Here is a 27,967-nt window from a genome sequence, read left to right as displayed (position 1 = left end):
GTCAGGAGCTGAGGAGTGGCCCCTCCAGACCCTCTCACAGCTCTCCAACCCAGCCTTAGCCCCTGGCATGAGAGAGCTGAGGTTAGTGCAGGGGTGAATAAGAGCCAGCCTCTTGAATGCGGCAGCCCAGGATCAGAATCCCATCCCTGCTGACTCACAGGAGTGACAGCAGCTTGGCTGACCCTGGAGAACACCCATGGGCTCCATGCTAGGCTGACGCCAGGGCTGAAGGCAGGGGTGCCCAGCCATGCGTGAGGCTTTTGCTCAGGCTTTATTCACCCTGCTCTCCTGGGCCAGGAGGAGGAAGCACCAGTCCGCCATGTGACCTAGGCCAGGGTCCTCACCTGCTCTGACTGAGCCTGTTTTCTGTAAAACAGCTTGTCAATGGGATTAGGAATGACACATCTACCATAGTTCCGAATGAAGAGCAGCCTCAATTGTGATTTACCACTTTACAGAGGATTGTAATCAGGGTATAAAGATGCCTCATCGGTTGACCCAGGGCAGCTCTGCCCTCCAGGCCCATGAAGGAAGACTCCACAGGACTCAGCCTAAAGATGGGGCAAGTGACTGCAGGCAGAGGCGGGAATCTTCTAGCCCAGCTGATGTCAGCCCCACCTGTGCCAGTCCCACTCCTGGCAAGAAAGAATCATTCCTGGGGAAGTCTGATCATGCTGCCCCAGGCTTTCCTGAGCCAGGGGCAGTTTAAAAGCAGCTAAGGATGGGCAAGGGCTTTGGGACCCAAGCACACACCAGGACTCACCATCCCCAACCCTTGGCAGTTCTAAGTCACTCTACCTTGTGTTCAGGATGCTGCACCCTTCTGTCTGGAGTGGTTGTTCCTTCAGTCCCTTTTGACAATCACATGTTCCCCTCATAGTGAGTTTTGGGGTGTCACTGTGTGGTTTTTTCACTTCTCTAGGTTTGCTTCCAGGAGGGCTTTCTGGTGTAGTTTAATATATTTTTAAGTTTTACTGAGATACAATTGACATAAAGCCTCACAAACCCCTCTCCCCATGCTTTCAGGACCCCCAACAGAAGGAAACTGAGGACCCCCTGGCAGAATATGGAATAGGCATTTGAACCCAAGTCTGTCAGCTGTACTCCCTCCCAGAGGCTACTCTAGGTGAGTCAAAACAATAGGGCCACTCAGGCTGACCTGCACTGAGATTCCATGACAGTCATTTCACACCCAGCCCACCTCTTTCTCTGTGGAGGTATCACTGCTGTGGGTATGAACTTGGCCCACTCTAGAAGCCTGCATTCAGGTGGCGCCTGAAGAGAAGCACTGCACAGGGACCCAGCTAGAGGCAAGGCCCACCAGGGCACCACCGCAGGCCAGACTGACCCAGGGCTACCAGACCTTACCACGAACCCAACAAAACTAGAAGCTGGAATTTTTGTGAATTTTTGCACCTTTAAAATATTGGCTCAACTTTTTACAACTTTTTCGTTGGGGTTAAAATAAACATTCCGGGGGAAATGCACATTGCAAAGAAGGAAGAACTGCATAAACCTCACCAGAAGGCCTTTGTAGACACTTAAGCATTTCTCCATGAGGGGCTCTGATTCATTGTCCTAAAGCCCCGGGGAGGAGAGGATGTAGGCCCACCAAGGCCCCTGGCACAGGCTCTGGGTCCCCAAACCTCCCTTCTCTCCCTGGCCTTTGTCCGCTGCCCCCACCCCAGCTGGCACGATGCTCCTTGCCCTTACTTACTGCCCCCAAGTCCCTCCAAGTATAGCCAGTTTTCTGGCGTTTGAAACTTCTGAGCACCAATATACAAAGTCAATGCCTCTCCTCCAGAGAAGTGGGGAAAGAGCTATGACACCAGCAACTGGGACCTGGGGGTAGGAGAACCCAGGCCAAGGGACGCTGGCCGTTGAGCACCCCTTCTGCCCAGAAGAGTCGTTGCGCCCCCGGCTCCACGTCTCCACGTTCCCCAGCCGTTCCCCCACGCCTCTGCGCAAGGAAGCCGGTTCCCATTCGGTGGCAACCCGCCTCGGAGAGGCCTCCCTAAAGCCAGAGACCAGGTATCAATGCCAAGTTGGGGCCTGCTGCCCCGCGCGCTCTGAGGCGGAGCCGAGGACCCGCGCGGGCGGCGACGGCAAGAGGCACCACGGGGGCGGGGCGGGGGCGGGGCGGGCGGACTGCGGAGACGTGGTGGCGCGCGGGGCGGTGCGGAGCCTTCTTGGCGCGGCAGGCAGCCGAGCGGCGGTGTGCGGCCACTCGGGTGTGAGCTGGAGCTGAGTCTGGGCCGGAACCGAGCCGGAGCCGAGCCCGGGGTCGGGCCGCGGATCCGGGGCGGGCGGAGAGCAGCCATGGCGCCGCGCAGGGCCGCGGCCCGAGCCGCTGCAGGCGGTCTCGGCGCCGAGTAGCGAGGCCGGGCCGGAGAACGGGCGGCGGCGGAGGCAGCGGCGGCGGCGGAGGCAGCTGCGCCGCGCCCCCCGCCCTCGCAGGCCCCGCGCCCCGCTCCCCGGCTGCCGGCAATGGTGACACATGTGGCGGCGGCGCGCCGGCGGCAGGATCATGGTTGAGCGCGCCAGCAAGTTCGTGCTGGTGGTGGCGGGCTCGGCGTGCTTCATGCTCATCCTGTACCAGTACGCGGGCCCGGGGCTCAGCCTCGGCGCGCCCGGCGGGCGCGCGCCGCCCGACGATCTGGACCTCTTCCCCACGCCTGACCCACACTACGAGAAGAAATACTACTTCCCGGTGCGCGAGCTGGAGCGCTCCCTGCGCTTCGACATGAAGGGCGACGACGTGATCGTCTTCTTGCACATACAGAAGACGGGCGGCACTACTTTCGGCCGCCACCTCGTGCAGAACGTGCGCCTTGAGGTGCCCTGCGATTGCCGGCCCGGCCAGAAGAAGTGCACCTGCTATCGGCCCAACCGCCGCGAGACTTGGCTATTCTCCCGTTTCTCTACGGGTTGGAGCTGTGGGCTTCACGCCGACTGGACAGAGCTTACCAACTGCGTGCCCGGCGTGCTGGACCGGCGCGACCCCGCCGCGCTGCGCACTCCCAGGTGAGGCCCGCCTGCTAAGCGGCTGCATCGTCGGGATCGGAGCGCGGGCCTCAGCTTGCGTTGGCTCCCCGGGCCATGCCCCGGGGGACGGTGCCGTGCCCGCTTTCCCTCCATGTTCTTCTCTCTGTCCTCTTGGGGCCCCCACTAGCCACAGCCCTTTTGGATCCCCTCCCGCTTGCCCGGTGCCAGAGGCCCCCAGTTTGCTGCGGCCGCTGTCACCCTGCAGTCTAATCTCGCTCTCCCCTCCTGCTTCTCGCCTAATTTTCCCCACCTATCGCCGCCGGGCTACGCAATGCCTGAGCTTCCAGCGGTCATCGCCCAACGGCTCGCGGGGCCAGTGTAAAATAGGGCCGGCCTCAGCTATAGGCCCAGGCTGGCCTTGGGTCGTCGAGTGGGAAAGTGGGTTCCTGTGCGTGTGTAGCGCACCTGAAGTGTTCGCATTCCTGCGTCTCTCGTACCCGAAGAGGAAGTGGAAAGTAGGGTGCCTCTTCCCTACACCTGTAGGGGCCCCATCCCGCCAGCCTGCTTTAAGGTGGCTGGGGAGGAGGAGCTCCCAGCTAAAGGGGTGGGCTCCGCCTGCCCGAATATGCAGGTAGAACAAAGGCCCGAGTGTGACATGAGGCTGGCGGTGAGGAGGAGGCAGAGTTTCCTGCTCTCTGAGTTGGACCAGAACCAGGTGAGAGCTTTCTCTGAAAGGAACAAAAGCTGGCCAACAGCCAGGTTGGGGGCAGCTGAACTGGTCTGGAGTACCTGTGCAGCCAGACTCCTTTCCTGGGGTGTCTCCCCTTTAGAGAGAGTGTGCACAGATTACTGTGGAGGTTGGAGGCACAGGGCTGACCTAGGGGAGCACTCTCCTGTGCACTTCACAGCCAGAACTCTATGGCAGTGCTGGAGGCAGCGCTGGGTTTCCAGTGGTTAAAATTGGGATTCTTTTGCTCCTCTTGGTGTTGATGCCCTGTGGGGTCTTCTCCCCAGAATGTCTCAGCTGGAAAGGGAAAGGAATGAGGTCTTGCTTTGTGTTTACCTTCCATATTTGCCTTAGGACTGCATTCCCAGACTGGCTGGGTCAGGACCTGTGTGGCCTATGTAGTCATGTTATCTGCACTTTGTCAGGAAGGTGCAGGGTCTCTGGTGAGTTTCATCTGGAGATGAAAGTTGGGCATCTGGCCAGTCCAGAGGCGGAGCAACGTCCATTGCTCTCCCTGCTTAGCCCTTCAGGTCTTTTTCCAAGACAAAGGAAATTGGGGCCCTAGAGCTGGTGGGGCTGGGGTGTCTTCCCACTTTTCCTTGTCTTTGTGTTGTCCCACCTATCCCCAAGACAGCAGTTTCCAGCCTGAGAGGTCATGTTCCCAGTCTCTAAAGGCCACAGGGCTTTCAGATCTGCCTGTTCAAGGGCCTGTCCAGGGCCCTTGAAGCATTGCTTCTTGCCCACACTTAGCCTGCTCCGCACTGTTGTGCTTTTCCCCCTGTCCCCTGTGGTCCAGCCATTTTGTGCTAGACTTAGCTTGGCTTGAGGACTTGCAGCCACTCACCCAGCCAGGGTGTAGGCCCCCAGAACTGGGCACTGCCCAAGCCAAATTGGCCCAGGTAGATGCCTCTGTGCCTAGGGGAGTAGGTGTTGGGGACACTGTCCTGTCTGCCAGAGGGAATTAGCATACAGGAGAGCCCCTTTAGGGAGTGTGCATAACCTGCTTTGGGGGCTGCCATAAGGCCTGAGTCAAGCTTGCCCAGTAGATATGGCCTCAGCCCTCCTTTGCAACCAGGACAGTTCCTGCAGCCCCTCCTCCTGAGATTGATGTTCCCTTTGGACGACTAGGGCGAAGGGCTCCTGGTCTTCCTTTTCTGGAGTTTGTCCATCAGAACAGGAAGCCAGCCACCCTCACAGACAAGTGGGAGGATCAAGTGGAGCTGATTGGTCCCCTCCCCTTCTCTCTCCTGGAGCTATACTAGGGAGGCCTCAGTGCCCCATCCTAGGGTGGATGTGTATAGCAAGAATGGAAAATGCCATGCCCGGTCAGCCAGATGCCTCTTGCTTCAGTGGGCTGCCTGCCCCCCACAGCACCCACTCCTGGCTTGTAAGTTGCTGAGCTCAGCAGCTGCAACCCTGGTGAAGGGGTTTCCAGAGTCCTCAGGGGGCCCTTGCTCTGCCTTCCACTCTGGGATCTTTCTGTGCCACCAGGCAGGTGACAGTTTTGCCATACAAGTTGTTCCCCTCCCCCTCCAGGTAGATTGTTTTTTCAATGAGTTTCCTCGAGAGGCCATGATAATCTTTGTTTTGTGCATTTACGAGCCATCTGCACCTGCCAAGTGATTCCCTAGTCTGTAGAAGTTGGGGTGCAATTCACCCATCTGTGTAGGGACCCAGCACCTCTCACAGGACAGTGGCAGTGCCCGGCCTCTGTGGGGTGCCTGGGGCTGGTGGTGCCTGGTTTCATGAGTCTCAGATGTCACCCTCGCTTTCCCCCCAGCAGGGCCTGGTCCTTGTGGGTGTCGGAGTGGCCCTGTGACTGGTGAACGAAGGAAGGGTGGCCCTGCCTCCGAAAGTTGGGGCCCTTTGTGGTCTTCTCTCTGGTCCCAGGGCCAAGTACATTGCAGACCTTGGACAGATGCCTTTCTGCCATGAGGGGCACTTCTAGAACCTCTCCACCAAGCCTCTCCCAGCTCCTGGTGCCAGCGTCTGTGGTGTTTTGAGGCCTAGGAGAGGTGGGTCTTGTGCAGGAAGTGAGGAGTAATATACCGCATCTTTCATCACATGGGTCAGCCTGGATCATTCTGAGCTGGGCATGTGTTGAGAAGACAGATGGAGATGGACAGGTTTTCAGTCCCTTCCTGGAATATGCTTTAGAGCTTCCAGCAGCTCTTGGTGCTCCCTGACTCAGAAGAGAAGAACAGGTGGGTGAGCAAAGCATTGACAGGTTCCTGTTTTGTCCTGTGTCTGCCGGAGGTGCTGCCACACCTGCTGACATCAGCCAGGAGTGCTTGTAAGGCCCCCAGGAAGGACTGGCCTCGAAGAGATGTGTCTGCCCATGGGCAGCAGGCAAGGGCCACTTTGGTTAGAGTATCTCAGCACTCCTGCGTCACCTCATAACGTTGGAGTGGTGCTCCTAAGGGCAAGAATGTCTCTCCTTCCTCTCCCATGTGCCCAAAGGGTACAGAAGACCAGTCGGAGTCTTGCCTGGGTTGCCCTGGAAATGCCCTTGAAATCATGTAGGCTTCGTTTGGAACCAATAAAGGCATTCGGAACCCAAATGTGGCTTCTGGACCATCTTTAGGGGTCCTGGGCTCTGCCACATCCTCTCTGTGGCATCACCCCTCTGGAGCCGCTGGAGGACTCCCAGCATCTGTGATATTGCCTTCCAAAGACTGCCCCCTACAAGGAGCCAAGAAGCCTTAGCATCAATAGAATGTGCCCTCTCCATCCTGCAGCCCCCTATAGGATCACGTGTCCTCCCTCCACCATCCTGAAGTCCTCTCTAGTTTTAGAAATGTGCCTATGCTGCCCTCTGCCCACCGTGTCCTCATCTCTTCTCATTGCTCTACAGGCCATGCCTCTCCCATCAGCCTTAGCCCTGCTGCCCCGTACTCCAGGAAGCCTTCCTTGGCAGGGCTTTGTTGCCTTAGGTGCCCTTGGCTCTTCTCCTTCCTGGCATGTCCATAGCATGCTGGCCCTAGCCAGATGCCAAGTGGGTGCTGCCCACATGTCAGCACCAACAAGAACATTCCCCTCCTGGATCCGCAGCCTCTCCAGGAGCTGCGTTTAGCTGGTTTTCCCTAGATGAGTCAGGTTTAAGGAATCAGCCTTGCGTTTGCAATGTGGCTGCCCAGAGAATCTTGGGGCTCTTCAATGGGCCCGACAAGGTTGAGGCAGATTTAGATTGGAATTGTTCTGTGACGGTTTTTTCTGCAGTACTCAGCAGTTCCCAGCTTGCCTTCACGATCATTTTCTTATTGCCTGCAATGGGGCAGATGTCACTCAGATCATGTGATGGACCAATGAACAGGGCCCTGCCACCTAAAGGACCTGCTTGGGGTGTCACCATGGCCTGAATTACCCAGAGAGTGCTTGGGTTAAGACAAAAAGAATCTGAAATCAAGACATTCAGAATTAGATTTTCATTTTAAAACAAAAAACAAAAACCTTTTAAAGCAAATGCTTGAGTACTTCCTTTTTAAGCAGACTTTCAAATAGCTTACTGAAAATCATTTTAAATGTTGTTCTAGCTTGTGAAATTACCAGGCTCTGTAACTCATGTTGTCCAGAAGCACCACAAGACTTAGGAGACCAGGGCTTCCTGTCCTTGTAGGAAGCCCAGGGCCAGGTGGGGTGGGGTGGACCACTGTGCTGTGGCACTGGCTCTGGTCAGGGGGCTTGTTTGCTTCTGGATGAGGAAGGCTTTCCCTGTGGGCACAGCTCCCAGCCTTGGGGCCTGGGGGGCCAATGAAGCCCCTTCAATAGAGGTTTCTTTCTTGTTGGGAGGTCTGAGAGGTTTGGCAGCTGCACTTGTGGAGTGGCAGGCCATTGGTGGGGGCCTGACTTTGTTGTCCTTAGGGGGCCCTGAGTCTTCCTCTTTCACATCTTTTTTTTGTTGTAAAGTAATGATTGTAAAAGGTAATTGGGAGCGAAGTATAAAAGTCACTCTTTTCTCCATGCGTACTTTTTTTCTGTAATTGAAACCATAATATAAATTCTCCATAAATATTGTTCCTTGTCATTAAACATAAATACTTTAAGGGCTGTAGATGAACCCCTTATGGGTGCCATATCATTGGTTTTCCCTGTCATTAAGAGTGCAGATGCCCATCTCTGGCTCCTGTACAGTGCTGCACTAGACATCCTTGTGTGTGAATATTTTGCATAGCTCTGATTGCCTTAGAAATTCCTAGGAGTGGAATTTCCAAGTTGAGTGGTCTGAATGTTTAAATGTCTGTACCTATAATATTGCTACCTGTGGTATTTGAGTGCCCAGCTCAACAGCACCCTTTGGTACTGAATATTGTTGTGGGTTTAAAAGAGTTTACTTTTCTAAATCAACACAGTGTATGGTTTTTTATTTTTTATTTATTTATATGTGGTTTTTATTGAAACCTGACAAGTACACCCTTGGGGGTAGACCATCACTTCAGGAGTTTTGGGAGGGGCCATACCCAGTCACCCCAAATGCCAGCTGGTCTCGTTACAGAGAGTGAAGTACAGCTTTCCTATCTGAAGTATGGTGAGGGGTGACGGGCCTGTGACGGGCCTGTGCGGGGAGCCTATGTTCAAAGAGAGGAGAGTGTAGGCAGGAGGCTGGCTCTTGTTCCTTGAGTGCTTAGTAGGTACTTAGAATGGGTCATCGCATTTGGTTCCCCATTTTTCACATGAAAGTCAGGACTCAGAAAAGTTGGGGAACTTGCAGAGTCCCTCAGCCTGGAGAGCCAGGAGCTGGCATTCAGATGTCTGTCCTGAAGCCCTTGTGCTTGCCCAGCCCTCAGCTGCATCTCTACCACCCCACGCCTAGGACACTTTCAGTAGGTAAGAACAGTAGCCCCAGCCATTGTGGGAGAGCAGGCTCAGTATGTGTGGGCTTCTGAGACCCAGGGGAGACATGGACAACTTTACAGGCACACTGTTTTGTTCAGTTAACTGGAAAACATCTAGCAGCCTTCACTGGAGTACCAGCAAGACCCTAATCGGGCCACATCCTCTTGGCTCTAGGAAGGTACCTGGGTGAGTTTTGCTGATGACGTCAGCACCGCTGGCAGCTTAGTCCATGTGGCAGCATTTGGGGGCTTTTAGCAGGAGGCCCGGTACCTTCCACTGCCTCTCCTGTACAGTAGGGTCACGCAGCTGCCAGCCCTGCCACCTGCCCCTGTTGGAAGCGTTGTGTAATTCAGGCCAGCATGGGATTCAGCTGGTCTTTGGAGAGCTCACAGAATGGGCTGGGACTTGCCTCTCTCCTGTGAACATGTTTTCGGAGACCTTTTCTTAGTGATTACTTGTAACCACATGGACACTTCTCATTGGCAGCCCTGTTCTCCTTTTCCTTCCCCGTACCTTGGGCTCACTTGCCAGCACTCACAGGTGAGGAGACATATTTGCAAGAAGGTTTTCACCTCACAAAACTTGTTCTTGCCTCTTTCAGAACTCAGTTGGCTCTTTTCCCATTAAGTTATTGCTGTTTTGGTTTTTCTTTCTTTTTTGTTGAGGAGGGGGAGATTTAATGCAGGAAAAAAGTGCTAAGTTTGGTCAGGGCCACAGAGGATGAGGTACTGCCACAGCCACAAAAACTCAGGCATGTGAGTAGTGACAGCAGGAGGTATGACCTATAGCATCTGAGGGCCTCGAAGAAGCTGCCTCTACACAGAGTTTTGCAGGATGAATAGAAGTAAAGATAGGAAGCGGTACTTTGGAACCAGTGTTAGATTTCAGGCACGTCCTCTGAGACACGCAGCCAGTCAGGGACAAATGGGAGCAAAAGTGGGCAATGGGACAATATGAGTAGAGAAGGGCTCCCCCAAAGGGGCAGACAGAGGCCTCGGCATTGGTGTCGCATCTGCCCCTGAATACAGGTCCATCACTTTCTGGTTGTGATACTTGACGTATGTTCCTCCCTGGGTAAAATGCCCCCTTCTTCTATGGCATTGTCCCAAGTCCCCAGCTAATGGGGCCTGTTATTTTGGAATAGTGTTGCATGCACATGCCCACACAGCAAAGAGAGTTAAAATGCTAATTTCAGACTGCCTGACCTGGAGTGGACACTGTCGGTACATCAGGGTCAGCCGAGCAGGCGGAGGGAGGTGGCTGTCCAGCTGCTGAAGACCATACACATCCTACCCAAGCCTTGGCTTGGGCCTGAGGCCTGTTTTCCCTAATGGAAGAACGGAAACCAGGGCAGCCTTTCTCTACCACTGCCACCAGCTGCCAGGCCAGGTTCCCAGCCAGCTAAGGATGTGCAGGTACCACCACCACCCCACTACCCCCCGCCTGACTGGCTGGCAGCCTTTACCTGCAGTGCTGCCTGGCGGCACCCCTCTTGAGTTCGCCTCCAGGGTAGCTGGACTGTTTAGGGCCCCACCCCTACTCGGCTGTTGGTCCATGTGTTCACTCTGTCAAGCACCCTGGATCTGGGACCTCAGCTCACCAAGGGCCACCTATGGGGACTGAGTTCCACAAGGTCACTGCAAGGCTCTTGGGCCCTCTCTGTGCAGATGGGACTCTGAGGCTTCGGGGAGGGCTGAGATGTGTGGGAGCTCAGCCCCTGGGTTCCTTCTGGGCAGCCTAAGCAGGAACTCTGGGCCTCAGCATGTCCGGCTAGGAACTGGAGGAGAGAGGAGCCCTCTGGGCAGACTCTTTTACCTTATGTCTGGAGCCAGGGGTCTCATGGACACAGGGAAACTCTCTGAGCCTCAGTCTTCTTCGCTAAAATGGGGATGTGGAGTTTGTCATTTGGTTCTACAGAGGAACCAGTGACTTGTTACCCACGCCTGTCTGTGACCTTGTGGTCCCTCTCCAGCCTCAGTCTGTGTTCATGTTTGTCAGAGCTGTGGCCACTCCTAACCCTTTAGAATTCTGCAGTGCAGTGGTAGAACACAGGCCTCACTACCCAGGAGTGAGGCCCAAGGGCTCATCTAATAAGCAGGCTTTCAGCGGCTTCCCATAGCAATGCGGGAGGCTGGCCATGGTGGTAGGGGCCGGGACCTGGCTTGGGAGCGGAGTTGGGGTGTGCTCAGTGAGAGGCAGGCGGCTCTCTGATGGTTGGCCTGTGAGAGCTGTGTGTGAGCAGCACGGCTGCCCCAGTTTGTTTACTTGGTGAACGTTAAATGGCCCAACAAGGGCATCAGCGCAAATCAGTAATTGTCTGAAAAGACAGGAACTAGGGAGGTCAAAACTCCAGGGTTGTTTATAAAGTTGTAGAGTTAAGAGGATCAGTGGCTGTGGGGTCTAATCCATTGGTCACAGTAGGATCTGGGGACCCTGGTATCTCAGAAAACTGCCCATCACTCAAGCCCAGGTCCCTCTGTGCTGGCCTGATTCTCCAGACAGGGTAGTCTGGGCTGCAGCCCTGACTCTACACCTGTGTACACACAACTCTCTCAGCCTCTTTTTCCTTGCTTGCCTTGTGGGAGGACTTGGTGTCCAGTATGCCCCCCAGTACAGCTCCTGATACTTCTGTATGCCCTCTGCAACAAAGTAAGGACAGCGGTGGTCCATGGGCAGGCCGGCAGCGAGGAAGCCAGCTGGAAGAAAACAGCCCACATCGGGCGGGGGAGCAAGAGCAGCAGGCAGCCAGGGCCTTCCTCAGAGCCAGGAAGCGCGTGACTGTACCAGGGGTGGCAGCGGGGCAAGGGTTGGGTCCCAGGCTTAGAGCCAGACCACCTGGGTAGGATCCTGATTCTGCTACTCACAAACAGTGACTTCTGTGCCGCATTTCCCCATATGTAAAATGGGGAACTTCCCTCTCTGGCAACAGGGAAGGGCCCTTCAGAGTCAGTTAGAAGTTCAGCTCCTGACTGTACTCTGAATTGATCTACTCAAGCGCCAGCAGGGCACTTCCCACAAAGCAGCCGCAGCCCAGGTAGCTAGGACATGTCTGGAATATCCACCAAGCATCGCTGGCCTTTTCACATGACAGCCAGAGACATGCCACACATGGGTGTCTCCTTTTCACCCCTGCTGTAGCGTGGGGAACCACCCTGTTCCTTCCTATCTGTGCCCACTCAACAAAAGGGCTTGGCTGTGTTTGCTCCCTAGATCTCTGGAAAGCCCCCGTCCCCCAGCCAGCAGCTCAGATGACAGGAGCAATGCAATCATGGCCTGTGGGGATGTACAAGTTGGTCCCAGTGTCTGTGGCCTGTGTTGGCAGCAGCTTGCTCGCCTGTCCTTCTGAGACCTCTCAAGACTCAACCATGGGGAGCTCAATGGCAAGGGGAAGAAGAGGTGAAAATGTGGGTGACTCTGGCTGTGCACAGAGAGGCCTGCCTGGCCGAATCCCAAGGCCTTACAGAAACCTAGGGATGGGGTTCTTCCCCTTCCTAAACCCCTCTCTGCACCGGGCCTGGGCTGTGGTCACCCACCTGTGAGCATTGACAGGTATGAGTTGGCAGGCTTCACTTGCCATGACTGACTGCCCTGATCTCTGTTGCCACTACTTCTGCCCCCACTGCAGTGTCAGAGCTTAGCATAGGGCACAGAGGACGCCTGCTGTGGCCTCCCCTCTCCCACCTCCCCCATCACAGCTATCTGTGTTGTGTGTTTTCTCTGCAGACATGTGTATCCCTTAATCAGTGCACAGCACTGTTTGGATATTATTCACTTTCTAGAACCTGCATCAGACTATACTTGACCTTCTGTAACTCACTTTCTTCCCTCAGCCTTGTCATTGAGATTTATCCATATTGGTCCATGATATGCATATCTAATTTGTTGACTGCTGGATTTAATATCAAGTTTTTCTAGACTCGTCTCATTTATTCCCTGTGCTTTGTTCTGAGAGCAGACGGGAGGAGTATTTCACCAACCAGGTGACCGTGACTGGGCTTGCCCCTCTTTTTCATCCCTAGCAGTGGGTTGGAGGATGGGCGGTCCATCCTCAGCTCTGCTGGACAGGACCAGTGCTCTCCAGACTGGTTCCTCTGACACTCTCACACCATGCCCGAGGTTCTTCACCATTTGGCCTGGCAGACGTTGTCATTTTTGCCACGCCAGTAGCCCACTTTTCCCATGATAGGGTGAGACAGGCATCCTATTGTGTGGTCACTGGTACCCGAGGTTTCCTCCCCACCACTTAGCTGTTGGTGTCTCTGGGCTACTTTCTCCTCTGAAGTTCTGCAGATGATGAGGCCAGGCACCTTCCAGCTGTCCTGCCACCTGTACGTGGTCTGGGCATGTGGTTTACCAGAGGCTGCACCCTTGGAGGCTGGGGGCCAGCACATCCTTGTCCTCTAGCCAAGGGCACCAAATGCACATGCAGCAGATAGAAGGAAGTGAACCTGCTGACCTCTGAACCCTTCTGGGACCCCCTTGTGGTGGGCGCTCAAAGGCCCGGAAGACTGAGTGTATAGACAGATGGCTGGCTGACCAGCCATCCTCTCTGCATGAGGGACATCCCCAAGGCCTTCCTTAGAAGTCCTTAGCAGCACCCAGTGTGGCTACTGCAAGAGTCAAGCCCAAAAGGCCAGATGAGTGGGTCAGCCTCCTGCCTGGCATCTCATATCCATTGGCCCTGGTGTCCCAGTGAGGTTGGGTTGGAAGAAAGGATCCTACAACCAAAACCGGAGCCTGGAGCCTACTGCTCTGAAGTCATAGAACCCTCCTTCACCGTCCAGTGGGAATCTGGGCAGGGCTTCCCCACAATGAGGCCTGTCTGTGTCCTTGTGCTCCAGCCTGGTGCCCAGTCACTTGTCCCCTCAGCTACACCCCGGGGCTGCCTCTGCATGGCCCCCCTAAGTTTAATGGAGCTTCATGCCCCCTCTCTGACAGGAGCATAAGGGCAGAGTTCCCTCATTATTCCAGCAGCCTTGGAGTGTACCCCGCCAACCCCACTTGACCCAGCCCCAGATACTGCAACATTTGCTGCTAGACCACCTCCCCTCACTGGCCTGAGAATAGGGGCTCATAAATCCCCTCCACGGAGAATTAGACAACTCTGTCGCCACAGGACTTAACGGGGTCCCAGGGATAAACATGAGCACATGTTTGTGGCCCAGGGGCAACAGCTGAGCATCACCCCTCTGAGTTATGAGCTTTAAAGGCTCACATGTAAATGTTTACCTTCATGGATCCTGTGTCCTCAGAAATTAAGGACCTGCCAGCGTTAAGGTTTTTCATTTGTATCACCACAGCGAAAGGTGGCATGGGGTGTCGTCCTGGAGTAGCGAGGCCAGGATTTGGGATATAGCAGTGTTTTTCTCTGGAATCCTGGGTCACGTTCTTGTCAGGGAAAATTTCTCAACAACAGGAGGAAGTCCTCCAGCCACACCACAGCTGATAGAGGGGCCTGGGGAGGTGCTGTTTTGTGAGGCACATTGCTGTTTTCCAGGTATCCCCACTTATAAGGCATGCACTTTGTTGGGGAGCGGGGCGAGCTTGCCCAAGGGCACGATCTGGGAGCAGAGAGTGGCTTTGACGACCGCTGCCCTCAGTGCCTGGCCTTCCACGTTCTCGCCTTGCTATTAGGGGTTCCACAGTGCAGATGAGGAAACTGAGGCTTCAAAAGCCTATATAATTTGTCACCCAAGGTCACAGATGGGAGAACTGGGATTCATACCCAAGCCAGTGGCCCCAGGGTTTCCTGTTAACCCCTCCTCAGTGACAAGGAGTATATAGGGTCCCCACCTAGGAGGGGAGAGCCAGGTGCTATCCGGGCTGCACTGCCTACCTGTAGCAGAGGACAGCATGGCTTCTTCGAGAATGCCCCACCCCCCCACCACACACACACACACACACGCACACGCACACACTCTCCTTGAGGCCCAGCTAAATGAACGGCTGCTGCCTGCAGGAAACAGCCCGGCTATTAGGTGTGATACGTTGCTCCCCGAAGAGAATCAGAGCAAGTAGAAAGGAGGAAGGCAGAACAGATGGTCTTCCACGGGAGGTTTGGAGGGTTCTAATGTCACCTATAAGGAGAGGGGAGCATGTGGGCCATAGTGTGAGAGCGCAGTTTCCGCCCTGCCTAGAGAACCAGGGACTCGCCTGTCCAGCCCTTGCCATAGCCCTCCCCACCCAGCCCACTGAAGCACCCTAAGTCCCCACATTCCAGAGAGGGGAGACCACAGCTCCACGTACAGGCCCTTCCTCTCCTTTATTCTCTGGTGGCAGGTGGGCGGGCAGGCAGGTCTGGGTAGTTCTTTTAGCTCATCTAAGTCCAGATAGAAGGCTGTCTGAACCCTGTAAAAGTATGAGGCCTACCAAATCCTGCTTTAAAACCATCAGGCGGGCAGTCAGGAAGCCCAGTGCTGTAAGGAGAGGTTTGTTTCTTTCCTTTCCTTTCCTGGAAGCTGGGCTGGCAGTGTGCCCAACAGAAAACACTGTTTTTATCAAGTAAAAGGCAGGCAGGTTTCAGCCAAGTGGGTGAAAGGCAGGTGACAGGATTGGTGTGAGGCTGTTCCAGAGCAGGGGCAGACCCCATCCTCAAGCAGTTGGGTCAAAAGGGGACCCAGTAGGTATGTCAGGCAGGGCTTGCTCAGGGGCATAGGGTGCACATCAGGCCAGCGGAAGCCCAGAATATGAGTGCGTAGGGGACTCTGACAGCCTGAGGCAGCTTCCTCCTGGCTCATTCCATAGCCTGGGCCCCGTCTGGCCTCGTGGAGCCCTTACTTTGCCTGTCAGATACACAGAAGACTTGAGAAAGAGGCCAGCTGCCAAGTGCTTTGAGTTCCCTCACACACCACAGCACCTGTCCAGAGGGCCGGCACTCCCCATGAGGCCGTCCCTGGGCAGTAGAGCAGCTTTAAGTTGGCAGAGGTTCCCTATGGACCAGGGATCCCCCCACCCCTCCACCTGGGTACGTGGGCCTTGCTTTGCATGGCAAGGCTGAGTGGGCCCCTCCTGTCCCTCTCGCCCACCCTCATTCTGTGTTCTGCTCCCAACCTGAGCCCTGCCGTCTGGTCACTGTGTCCCTCTACTGGCCAGGCCAGAGGCAGCTCAAGGTGGTACTAGGCATGGGGTGGGGATAGTCTCAGTGCTGCAGATGGGGGTGACTTAGCACAGGCCTCACAGTGTACCCCAGTAAAGAGGCAGGGCAAGGATGGCATTGCTACCCAGCTACCTTGCAAGACAGTGCTTCTGTCCATTTAACTCCTCACATGAGCTGTCCCGGGTCATTTTCAGAGGAAATGCTCTGAAAGAGGTCAGTGGGTACCCTGGAGCCTGGGGGAGATGGCTTGCAGCTGTGTTTGGGCCCTGGTCACTGGCTTCCCCCAGCCCTCCCAGCTTTGAGCCCTGGCCTGACCACACAATCAGCTGGCATAGGAGCCTGGCCCCCTAGGCCAGCCAGCGGCTGTTACCTGCTGAGATAACATGGGAACTCCAGCCTCAACCAGCCTGTGTTCTGTCCTGGAGCCTTTTGCATCTTTTAATTTGTTTGGTAGGTTTTCACTGAGCTCTCACTTCATTCAGTCTTGAGATGGACGGGCTCTGACACAGGGTCCAGCCCCAGCCTCCCTGTCAAAGTTCCCCAGCTGTGTCTGACAGTCAGCTCAGATTCGGGAGGGCTCAGTGGTCTTGACACCTCCATTGGGTTGTGCTGGTGGCCCCTTGAGTTCACAGGGGCAATATGAGGGCCCTGACACCCCCCAGTGGTATCTCTGCTATTCATCTGCCAGGCCAGTGATATCAGACACATTTGCTCTAGCCTCAGTATGGATGCACTCTGGACCCCTACTCACTTGGCCAGCCTCTGCCAGGGACTCAGCCCTGGCCTGCAGGGACCAGTGAGGCCGGACGTAGGCATATCCACTGGGGAGGGGCGCTACTGCTTTCCTGTTACAGATAGGGAAGCAGGGGTTCGAGGAAGTCAGACAACTTGCTAAAGGTCACATGGCTTAGGCACCAGACTTAGGACTTGAACCTAGACCTTCTCGAGCCCCATCTGTGCCCTACCCACATCCCTGGCTACAGCCACTTGGCAGTTGTCATTCGGGAACTAGGCCTCATAGAGGGAGTGGTACGCAGGATGGTCCCCTGGTCCTGCCCCAAGGAGTAGTGAGTGATTTACTGAGAAAGGGCAGCTGTAGGAACACAGCCAACATCCTAGGTCATGTCAGTTGTCACCCAGAGCCAGCCCAGTCTGTCCCCTGTGGCAAAGAGGAAGCTCAGGGCCACAGAAAATTTAGTGCTAAACCTGAACACTGTTTTTAAAATATTTATCTTCAGTTCTTCCTATAGCAGTAGTTTATGCTGCTATTCAGGAGACAGCCAAGGGTCCTGGGGCCTACAACCAGACATTCTCCCCTGGCTGCACCTCTCCAAAGCCTGCAGCACCAGCTTAGAGTGCAGGGCCTGGCCGAAAGCCTTCTCACTGTGGCCACTCTGTACTCAATGAAGGGTTGGGCAGATGGCAGCCCTCCTGACACCCACCTTGTTTCCAGGTCCTGGCAGGTGTTCCTGAGAGTCAGGACTGGCTTCTTGCCTCCAGAAGGAATGTTTTCTGATGGGGGCTGGACTCTGGCCTGGCTCTCTGCTCTTTGCCCAAGCCAGCACCTTTGAGTGGTTTTGGAAGAGGGGGCACAGGGCAGAAATGCTGTCCCCATCAGCTCAGTGGCTCCCAGCCATGTGGGCTGGTGGCCAAACAGGCCATTTGGGCGAGCTGAATCCTGAGGACAAACTCAGCCATGGTTTTCACAGGTACCAAGGATCCTGTGGGGGCCAGGCTACAGTGGGCAGAGCCACAGGCCTCAAACCTATACACACAATTCCCCCAGCATTGGGACAAGCACCTCTACTGTTATCCCATGCACAGATTATGCACACGTATGATGACCACTGGGTCTCCCCTGGCTCCCAGCCCCCATCCACCCTCACGCTGGCCATGCACACCACCCAGTGTAAGAGGAAATAAACAGCTGGTGTTGGGGGAGGGCAACGGTCTTTCTTGGGTTGACTGTATGTGGTACGGATCCTTGTCAAGTTTGTGATCTGTGCTTCCTGTCACCACCAACCACAGGCCATCCTCTGTCTCACAGAGCTGTGGCCTGAGGCCAGGACTGGACTTTGTGTGGGCCTTGGGGATACTTGCCCCTTCTCCCAGAGGGGGAGGGGCTGGGTCTCCCAGGACTTGCCGCAGGCTGCACAAGTACCCACGCATTCACAGTCACATACCCACACCCTCACCCGCACTCTCACATACACACTCCCAGCAGCAGCTCATGCTGTGGAGCCAGCAATGACTCAAAAATATCCTAGAACAAGAATTTCTTTTTTCCTTACAAGTGGTTGGCACTTTGGGACATTTCCTCCCTTTTGAAATTCCTTCCTGCTAGCCCCTTTTAAGAGCTGAGCAATTTTCCACTCTGTGGCTGGGCCACCCCTGAGGACCAGCCAGATTATGAGGGAAATGTGTTTTCGTGGAAGATTTTGTCACTGCAGATGCAGGGAGCAGGCAGCCTGGAGCCAGCCTGCAACCCCTCAGGCCCCCTGCTCACACAGAGAGTGGGAGTGCCGTTGCTGGACTTTGCTGGAGGCTGTCACGGGACCGAAAGACCAGAGTCCTCAGACAGCTGGACCTCGGGGTTCGCACCTCCCTCCTGCCTACCCAGGATAAGAGACCTGGCTAATGACAGTGATAGCAGTGCTTTTCCTTAACCATGTGTGGTGGTGGGGTACTCTGGGCACTTCCTGTGTCTGCCATCAGGGCTGTCCTCACTATACCTGAGACATGGTGGTAGATCTCCTACGAGAAGGAAGGGCCTGAAGTCAGACAGTGTCAGGGCTGGGCTGCTCTGGAGGGTGGAACTAGTACGGCAGTGGCCATCTCAGGCTCATCCTTGGGATGGCCTTACAGAATGACTGTGGGAGCTCCTGACACTCAGGGGGCCTAGGTGGCCTGGAAGTATGTGCATGTGTGCTTGTCCTCCCTTCTCTAGTTGTTTTTCAGGCCTACCTGAAGAGATTATTTATAAACAGGCCACACTGACAGATAGCGGAGTCTGGAGGCCCAGCTACCCCTCTCGTCCCCACTGGAGTAGAGGTCTTGGGGACCCGCTTACAGCTCAAGGCCAGGAAATGCTACACAGATAGTGAGAAGGCTGGCTTATATAGAAAGAAGTTTCCTGCCCTGGTCCCTGATTGGTCTGTTTTCAAGCAAGTGAGGGTGTGGTATTCTCACAGTTTAATTGGTCCAAATAGCACTGCCCTGATTGGTCAGCAGAGATGCCAATGTGAGTATATAGTTGCACAGCTCCCATTGAGTAGAACAGGTCTTTAGCCCATTGGTCAAATTTCTGTTCTAGGAGCTCTTATAAGGGTCAACTCACATGGCGAGCACACAGGTATGGGACCCAGGAGGCTGGCAACTGAGTCTGCATCTTTTCCCTGATATGTAGCATCCTTGAGGAACCTCTGGTTATGAATTTGGGCCCAATTAACCACATGGAGCCCTCCTTTCAGGTAAAGGGGCACATACCCATAGATGCTACCCAATCCTGGGCATTGCCCATTGTGGTGGGAAAGGCCTTGTGTGAGTTTGGCTGGGGGAGGGTGTTGGGCCCTTTGTCTAATCCAGCCTGTCCCATCTCCCCCACTCTCCACCCTGCCAATATCTACATGTCCAGGGGAAGGCTGGGTCCTGGGATCACAGGCACTCTTGGCAGCCATCTCTACTTTGTAGGCCCAGCTGCCACAAAGGGAGTCGAGCAACTTGGGGATCCGCCTAGGTTGTTTGGTGACAGGGCCCCAGCCTCCATACCCTGGAAACTTCCACTTGCCACCCTGGGCCCATGCCAGCCCTGACCTTAGCACACACTGGGCGTTAGAGACAGGCTGTGATTCTGGCTGCGGTCACCTCAGGGTCATGATGAGAGAGAGACACACACACACACAGAGCACGCACGCACGCGCCAAAGCCACGTGAGGAGGGAGCCCTTTGCCTGGTAAAGTCGGCAGAGCTGGCACAGCTCTCACAGGCAGGGGCTGGGTCTCTCAAGGGAAACCTGAGTGTCAGGTGTGAGTAGAGAGGGATCAGGGCCTTGTGTTTGTGCTGCTGCAGACCTCATTCCTCCACCAGCCTAGAGTCCCCCAGCCTATGCCTACACATAGGCATTGTGTGCAAGGCCAGGAGTGGGTGAGAGGCCATGAGCTTCTCTCTACCACAGCAGCAGCTGGAATCTCTCAAGGTAGGGTTGGGCCACTATAATTCACCTGTGAGTCCTAGCTCTGCTGAGGGGGTCATGGACCTTCAAAGATAGCCCAATTCAAGCTCCGTTGTGCTCTTCACCAGTGTGACCTTGGGCAAGTGTGACTTCTCTGTCTCACTTTCCTCATCTGTTAAATGGGGCTGGTAATGGTCTCTCCAGCTCTCCTGGGGGTGGGAAATTTGGCCTGCTGAGGTGCCTGGTGCCCAGGTGAGGGGTCCTGAAAGAGAAGGTACTGCCTGCTATCCTGTTCACCCTCGTGTCACAAGTTTGAGATTAGTGGCACTCTGGACGACAGCCAGTCACTTCTCTATTGCTGTAGATCAAATTCATGGTCTGTGTCCTACTGATTTCTTGCACCAGGAGGAGCCAGCCAGGGGCCCAGGGCCTGCTCCTGCTTGTGGTCCTGTGGCCGAGGGCAAGACTGAAGCCTTTTGGAGTCCCTGTTTGTTCATTCAGGGGGTGGGGGACAGAGCACCACCTAATGGGCTATTGAGAGTGTGAGGTCTCCTTAATGAGGTTGAGACTAGGTTCTTGTTCACATCACCCCTGAATCTAGGTGCCTTTCTGCCCTGCCCTAAGTTGTGTCTGGTGACCTCAGTCTTCTCCTTGGTTTGGTCATTCCCTCAGGGAACTGAGGAAGGAACCCTGCCCTCTTGGGGGCAGTTGGACTCCATTTGTCACCCTGTGACTGAGCATTCATTGGGGTGGCCATCCCCAACAATGGACCTTTCCTAAGAAGCCTTCCATGGCTTTGCTCTTGAGGACTCTCTCAGCTGGGGTTGGCCACAAATGCTCCATCATAGAAGAGCCTTTTTTTTTTTTAAATTGTGGTAATACCTACATAGTATAAAACTTAGCATCATTTAGCCATTTTTAAGTACATTTCATTGGCATTAAGTAACATTCACATTATTGTGGCACAATCACTACAGACCATCTCCAGAACTTTTCCATCTTCCTCAACTGAAATTGTACCCATTGAACACTAACTCGCCATCCTCCTTCCCTAGCCCCTCGCAGCCACCCTTCTTCTCTCTCAGACTTGGACTACTCTAGGTGCCTCATGTAAGTGGAATCATACAGTATTTGTGTTTTTGTGACTGGCTTATTTCACTTGAAATAACATCTTCAAGGTTTTCCCCTATACATGTGTCAGTAATTCATTTTTTTTTAAGGCTGAATAATATGCCATTTTACATATTACCACAATTTATTTACCCAATCATCTGTGGATGGACTCTTGGGTTGCTTCTGCCTTTTGCTATTGTGAACAATGCTGCTGGGAACATCAGCACACAAATATGATAAAGTACCTGCTTTCACTTCACTCTTGATGAAGGCAGGGGTATGGGACCCACTTTGTGGAGCTGGGCGTAGCTATCCAGCAGAGGATCTGGGCAGGCGCAGAGAGGAGTGGGCAGGTCCTGCCCTCAGGGGGCATGGAGCTCCTTACACCAGGGTCAGAGCTGAGCTGACAGTAGCCTCTTCACACGGTGCGTTTGTCCTTGCAGTAGTCTCAATGTGGATCCCCAGTCGGGGACAGGCCCCACCCCTGTGAATCTCCTCATGGCCAGTTCAGCTTCTGCCTGGCTCAGCATGGCTCAAAGCTAACTGGGCCCTGTGGTGGCCACAGACCCCTGCTCGCAGGGTACTAGCCTCCTGTGTTAACCTCTCAGACCCCTTGGGCAGTTGCGAATCAGATGTATCTGTGTTCAGGTGTATGGCTTACCTTCCTTCACCCATGGCCTGAGGCTACACACTCGTAGGCACCATGTTCCTGTTCAACCTGACATCCTCTTTTCCTGTCTGTCCCCATGGGCCCCAAGCAGGCCGGGCCAGAGGAGGCTGGGAGTACACATCAAGCTCTCGGGATTTCCAGGATCCTGGAGTTATGAGGGATCCCTGCACAGGGTCTTCTGTGGCTCTGGAGGCTCCTGGGTCTTGAACTGTAATAGGCTAGCACTCCTCCCCTGAGCACAGGGGCCCCAAGGTCACGGGCAGGATATATACGGCCCAGCTGGCACTACTTACAGGGGCCTGTGTCTTTAAGGCCCTGGACACACAGAAGGAAGTCTTTTAGGCTGGTAGGAAGGGCCATGGCAGTGCCCTGGGTGGCTGGAGGCCATGATCCTGGCTAACCCTCCACCAGACAGTTTGGGCCATGAGTCCTCCTGGAACCTAATGAGCTTTCCAGGCAGTGCCCCCCACCCCCATTTTCTTGTGGAATCCCAGAGCCCCAAGTAGGATTGGCCATGGGGTACAGAAGGCATGGGCACCAAGAAGATATGCAAAGAGGCCTTTGCATTGCCCTCCAGGACACGTTGTCTCCAACCCCATATCTTAGTGGCTTCTTCTCTGAGTCCTGTAGGTGTCATCCGCACCCAGGCCCACCCTGCTCGCCACCTGGGCTGGACACACCCTGAGGCTATGGACTCAGCAAGCAGGGGGGTCCTTCCCCAGGTCTCATGAGGCCTGTGCTTATCATTGTTGTTGTCTACCACCTCTGCCACTGCTGTCCCTTCAACCTGGAGAGGCCTCTGCCTCTCTGTAGCTTGGAGCATGGTTTCTTAGAAGTCCTCCTGGCTCTGTGCAAGGAAATTGCCCAATAGATGGGTGATGGTTGCTGAAGTTACCACCACTGACTGCCTTTGCTCTTGGTTTCACGGAAGAAACATTGTACTCCTTGGTCAATATAATTTCAAGCCTCAAAGCTTTAGCTGTTTCTGAGTCCTCACTCTGCCTGGGCCCCGTGCTGGCTGGCCCTGGGGATTCAAGAAGATGAGCCAGGCTAGTAGAGGAAAAAAGCACCATGTTGTGTGTGACATGCCTGTGGCTCAGGTGGGCCAGGGTAGGGAGGGTACATTAGGAAAGAGATAGGGAAGAGGTTCCCTGACACAAGACTGGGGAGACCAGCCCTTCAGGGGGTGCAGGTGGGCACTGGGTGCCTGGTTGGTGCACAGCAGGTCTTGGCCCTTGGGGAAGAGAGTGCAATGTGGAGAGAAGCCGAGCAGAGAGCAGCCTGTCCGTGCTGGGGTGTGTCCTCTCACAGAAGAGGAACACTAGTGACCAGGGCTATGAGTGTGGACTGGCAGAAACCCAGCCACAGCCTACTCCCTCAAGCTGCCTTTTTCAGACTCTCCTGCGTCTCAGGTGCCCTCCCATGTGAGTCACGCTCTCTTTTCCAGCTGGAACCTATCTATCAGCTGGTGACACCCTATCTGCCCTCTGAGCCTGCCTTCCCCCAACCCATGTATACCCAGTGAGTCAACTGCCCTTTCCCTCAGAGCACATGCCCTGGCCTGCAACATTCAGAGTACCCCAATCTGGGGCCCTACTCACTTCCTCTGCTTCGGGTCATCGCTGTCTCCACCCAAGTGCCAGCCCCATCCCCTGTGGGATGGCCCAGGTATCTGCTAGGTGCCTACAGCTGAGAGAGTTCTGGCTCCACGGTGCTGCTGCTGCTGCCTGTTCTCACAGGCATGTCCCCACCCTGTGCCCAGTGGTTCCCCAAGGATGGGGTGCCAGACCCAGACCATCCATCATCCTCCTCTGGAACACCCCAGTCACCAGGGCCTGGAAGCCCTGCTGATGGGCACTTTCTGCCTGCTTCTCCTGGGAAACGAGTTTCCTGAATTTTGGGGTACACTTTCTCCTCCAGTATAAGGCTTGAACATTGGGTTGTCCTGTGTCCAGGCTGTTAAGAGCCTGGGCCAACCCCTCTGCATGAGGTATGTGTGTCCCTGCCTCAAATGCCAGGCCTGAGTGTTTGGTGGAGAGATGGGTCAGGAGCCTCTGATCAGCCTGCTCTCAGGAGCCTGCCTGAGCCAGTGTCCCGCCAGGCTCAGACTCCACAGAAGGACAGGAGTGGGTAGCTGAGGACAGTCCCTCTCGGGTTCTACCTCTCTCACCCAAGCTGGGTCCTGTGATAGTGCGAGGGCCAGGGGATTACTCGGCCCTATTCCACTGGCCTCCTACCCCCACTGCCCCTCGCCAGTTCATTTCCCTCACCCCTGCTTAGTTTATTCCCCCAGCTGGCCTCCTCTTCTCCAGACAACCCTGGGCTCTTTTATTGGCTCATAGGGGCCTTCTCCTGCAGTCAGCCTTGGGTCAAGGAGCTGGCCAGGGTTCGCTGGGGTGGGCCTCTGGGGAGCATGCCCTGGGAGGGTCCTGAGCAGTGAAGGAGTCAGAGGAAAGGGAACTGTGTGTATGTGCTTAGGGAAATACCTGTGGGCCCCTGGCTAACAAGGAAATATGAGCAGGCTGCTTTGAACTCAGGGCCCAGGGCACAGGTGTTAGCACAGTCCTGGCTGGGCTTGTCCTCCTCTAGGTCTTTTGAGAGGACTCCCTTAGGATTCTGCTTGACACTGGTTTCCTGAACACACCCACACCTCCCACAGACATTAAAGGGACCAGTTAGTGTAGCAAGGGCTGAGCCATGAAACAAGGAAACTGAGGCTTGAAGAGGCCCTGGCGCCACATCCTGCCTACGTGGGAGACCCTGGGTCAAGCAACCAGTGGCTCTCCCTGGGGCCACAGAGCTTACTGGGAAGCTGTCCCGCACCTGCCGAGCTCACCCAGTGCCTAGGGCTTTCCTCCGGGAAGCCCAGCCCCCAGGAGGCTGGCACAGTGACAGTGAGTCCTGGCAGAGGCGCTGCTTCTGCTGCTCCTCCAGTGGCATGGCTGCTGCAAACCCCCAGAGCTCCAGCCCTCCGCAAGCAGCCCACACCCTTAACTGTCAGGCATGCTGGGATGGATCTAGCATGAGGGCACAGGATGTGTAGAGAAACTCCCTCCCTTGACTGGAGTTCTGAGGGTGGAGCCCCCAGCCCAGTGCTTGCATGTCAGTGCTCAGCAAGGACAAGGTGGATGGACAGGCTCCTTGTCACTCTCTTGAGATGCTGAGAACCCTGCAGTGGAGATTCGTAGCAGGGAGAGTGGGCGTCTTTGCCCCATTCTTCTCAGAGAGAATGCATCCAACTCTTCCTTGTGTGGACTGTATTGATTCTAGGTTACTTAGGATACTTTCGCCAGGTTACAGGAATTCTGTTTCATGACTTTGTTGGGAGTTTTTGTTGTGACTAGGTACTTAATTTAGCAAACGCTTCTTATACATCTGTTGAGATCAACATCTGTTGTTGTAAACTACCTTGTGGATTTCCTCACATTAAAACACCCTCACATACCAGGAATAGCCTGGTCATAGTGTAGTGTCTTCTATAGGCTTTACTGGGTTGGATTTGATAAGATTTTTGTTTGAGATTTTGTACATCTGTGTTGGGAATGAAAAGGGTCGTAATTTACCTTTCCATGCATTTGTCTGATTTTGGTATTGGGGTTACATTGGCCTCATAGGATGTGGGTTACACATCTTTACTCTTTTTCTAGAAGAGTTTGCATTAAGTTGGATGATTTGTTCTTTTGTAGAAATAGCCTGGCATTTTCTTTGTAGAAATTTTCCCCCCACTTTTTATTTTGAAACATGTCAAACCTAAAAAGTAGTTGAAATAGTGCTGAAACCTTAGACCTTTCACTGAAACGCACTGATGGCTAACATCTCTCCTTTTCGGCGCACATGCCAGTGCACGTGTGCTAGCTCTTGCTCTCTGCGTATCTTTGGGCATCTGGACACATATGTCCTTGTATGTGTACATACCATTTTTTTTCCCTTTTTGGCAGAACTATTTGAAATTAGGTTGCAGGCGTTCGTCAGTACTTGAATACTTGTATGAATATTTTTAACTACTATTTTCACTTTTTTAAGGTTATAGGGTTGCTTATGTTTTCATATTTAATAGCTTTCCCCCCTCTCTCTCTTTCTCCACCCAACCCCCCCGTCTCCACCCCCCCCCCCCGCCCCGTCTCATGTCTGTGTGTGCGTGTTCTAATCACCATTGGTGAGAGCAGGTGAGTCCATTCTGCCTGTTTCCCTTCTCTAGTGGCCCTCCTCTCCTCTTTTAGCTGGGTTGGGGGTCCCTGGGATGGACCCCCTCATGTGCAGTGCTGTTATGGACTCTAGGAAGCCGGATGCCTGTACCATGCTTGAGGAAGCAGATGCTAGACACACTCCTCAGGTTACCTGCCAGGGCCACACAGCTGCTAAGTGATAAAGCCCATGTCTAGCAGGGAAGCCTGCTTCCTAGTGCACACGACAGCATGTGCACTTCCCACAGACACCCTGCCCCAACTCCTCCGGGAGACCCTATGTCTGGGGCTGTTCGGCGGCAGACACATGCCATGCATGGATGCCTCTGATAACTGGGAGATATTGGCCAAAGAAGGATCTTCTGAGCCTCTCTTTGCCCATCTGCAGAGGGTGTCTAACCGTGGTGCCAGCACCAGAGGTTGTGGGAATAAAGCGAAAGAATGCCTGCTAGGCCGCACTCCCTATACCAAGCCTCAGCCCCTCTTCTCCCACTGCCTGCCACAGAAGCACTTGATGGAGGCACCTCTGAAGGGCCTGAGCATTCCTGGTTCTGGAAAGGTCTCTCAGCTCTCCCAACTCATCAGCCGGAAGTAGTCACCACCACCTGGGAGAACACAGCTGGATCAGCAGGGACCACAGGACAGGAGGAAGTGAGACATGGCAGTTAATTTGGGTGTCAAATGGCTTCTGTCTGAAGTGTGCTGTTTAGGCTCTGAATTTCTCTGGGGAAAAATAGTTCAAGTTCAAGAGCACACAAGACCATTATTCCTTGGCCTACTCAGGGAAGGGGACAAAGTGTCAGCCCTCTCCTCTCTGTTTAGAGGCTTCTGGGATCCTTGGAGGAAGAAGATTGTGTTGTAGGGCAAGGAACCAGCTACAAGCTGTGGAGTCAGCAAGTTGAGCCTGCAAGAGAGTACCAGGAATGCCCCCAGTGGTCGTCAGACCGGCTCTGGCTCCCCTCACCCCCAGAAAAGCAGATACCTGGTGGTCCTGTGGCTTTGGAGACATTCAAGCAGCCTTTGGGGGAGTCCCAGAGGATCCCAGTCTCTAACTCCCACACCTCCTGTGAAAGAATTAAATTAGATCTGGTATGTAAAGGGATTTTAATCTTTTTTGTCTACTTGTTTGTTTTTGTAATATATGTTTGGTTATATAAAACTAGGAAAATACAAAAAAATTAAAAGCACAAGAAACAGTCTCTCGGAGCTCCAGCCCAGGGGACAAGTCTTCTTCAAAGGCATGTGGCATGAGTTGTGTTTCCATCCCGTCTTTCCTCTGTGCCCACCCAGTTCATGTGTTTTCCAGAACTGGTGTCAAGTTGTAGCACAGGCTTTGATGTGGTGCTTTTGCTCACTGTGTATACATTAATGTGCTCCGATGTCATTGCACAGTTCCCAGAAGGGCAGTATGCCCCAGTTGCTATGGAGTCAGCAGGCATACATATCAAGTCCTGTGCCCCTGAGCTCACATTAGGCCCTGAGCTATTTGTAACCTGGCAGGGACAGTGTCCACTGAGCTGTATCGTGCTGCATGGGCCTTTCTTACTCCATCCTGGCTGGGTATAGGACAGTGGTCTCCAACCTTTTTGGCAACAGGGACCAGTGCTCCTATGAGAATCTAACACTTGATGATCTGAGGTGGAGCTGAGGCGGTGATGCTAGCACTGGGGAGTGGTTGCAAATACAGATGAAGCTTCTCTCGCTGGCCTGCTGCTCACCTCCTCCTGTGTGGCGTAGTTCCTAACAGCCCACGGACTGTTGTTACCGGTCTGCAGCCCAGGTGTTGGGGACACCTGGTGTAGGCTATGTCCCTGGCATAGAGACCCAGAAGCTGGCTTTACATGGCGATGTCAGGAGTAGGTCAAGGCAGATACAGGTGCTGCATGCCCTGACAGGCCTAACGTTGCCTCTGGCCTCACAGGCCTCTACCTCTGTCCCTGGACCATGGCGGCCATGACAGGTCTGCAGTTACAGGCTCTAAGGACATGAGGGAAGAGCCTCAACAAAGGCCTGGAAACAAAGTAAGCCTGAGAGCGTGTGGCCAAGTTGATGGTTCAAGGTTCAAAGTTTAGGGTTCAAGTTGATGGCAGGAGGAAACCAAGACTCCGAAGGCAGATCTCACTGAATCAGCAAGCACATGGCTACACACTCAAGGGAGCAGCAGGGCACAGCCCCTTCCTTTTAGCCA

General features: G+C 54.4%; 1 protein-coding gene across 1 annotated transcript in view; it reads left to right on the top strand.

The window, feature by feature from the left end:
• The first annotated feature begins 2,155 nt into the window (after positions 1-2,155).
• HS6ST1 (heparan sulfate 6-O-sulfotransferase 1) overlaps positions 2,156-27,967 on the top strand; it is a 49,188-nt gene continuing 23,376 nt past the window's right edge. Inside the window, exon 1 of the mRNA XM_016157074.2 lies at positions 2,156-3,024. Coding sequence (XP_016012560.1) covers positions 2,498-3,024 — 527 coding nt within the window. The 5' untranslated portion in view covers positions 2,156-2,497. The remainder of the gene's footprint in view (positions 3,025-27,967) is intronic.

The sequence above is a fragment of the Rousettus aegyptiacus genome, unplaced genomic scaffold, assembly GCF_014176215.1.
Source record: "Rousettus aegyptiacus isolate mRouAeg1 unplaced genomic scaffold, mRouAeg1.p scaffold_m13_p_2, whole genome shotgun sequence".
Taxonomy (NCBI): Eukaryota; Metazoa; Chordata; class Mammalia; order Chiroptera; family Pteropodidae; genus Rousettus; species Rousettus aegyptiacus.
This window is presented reverse-complemented; position numbering and strand designations above follow the sequence as displayed.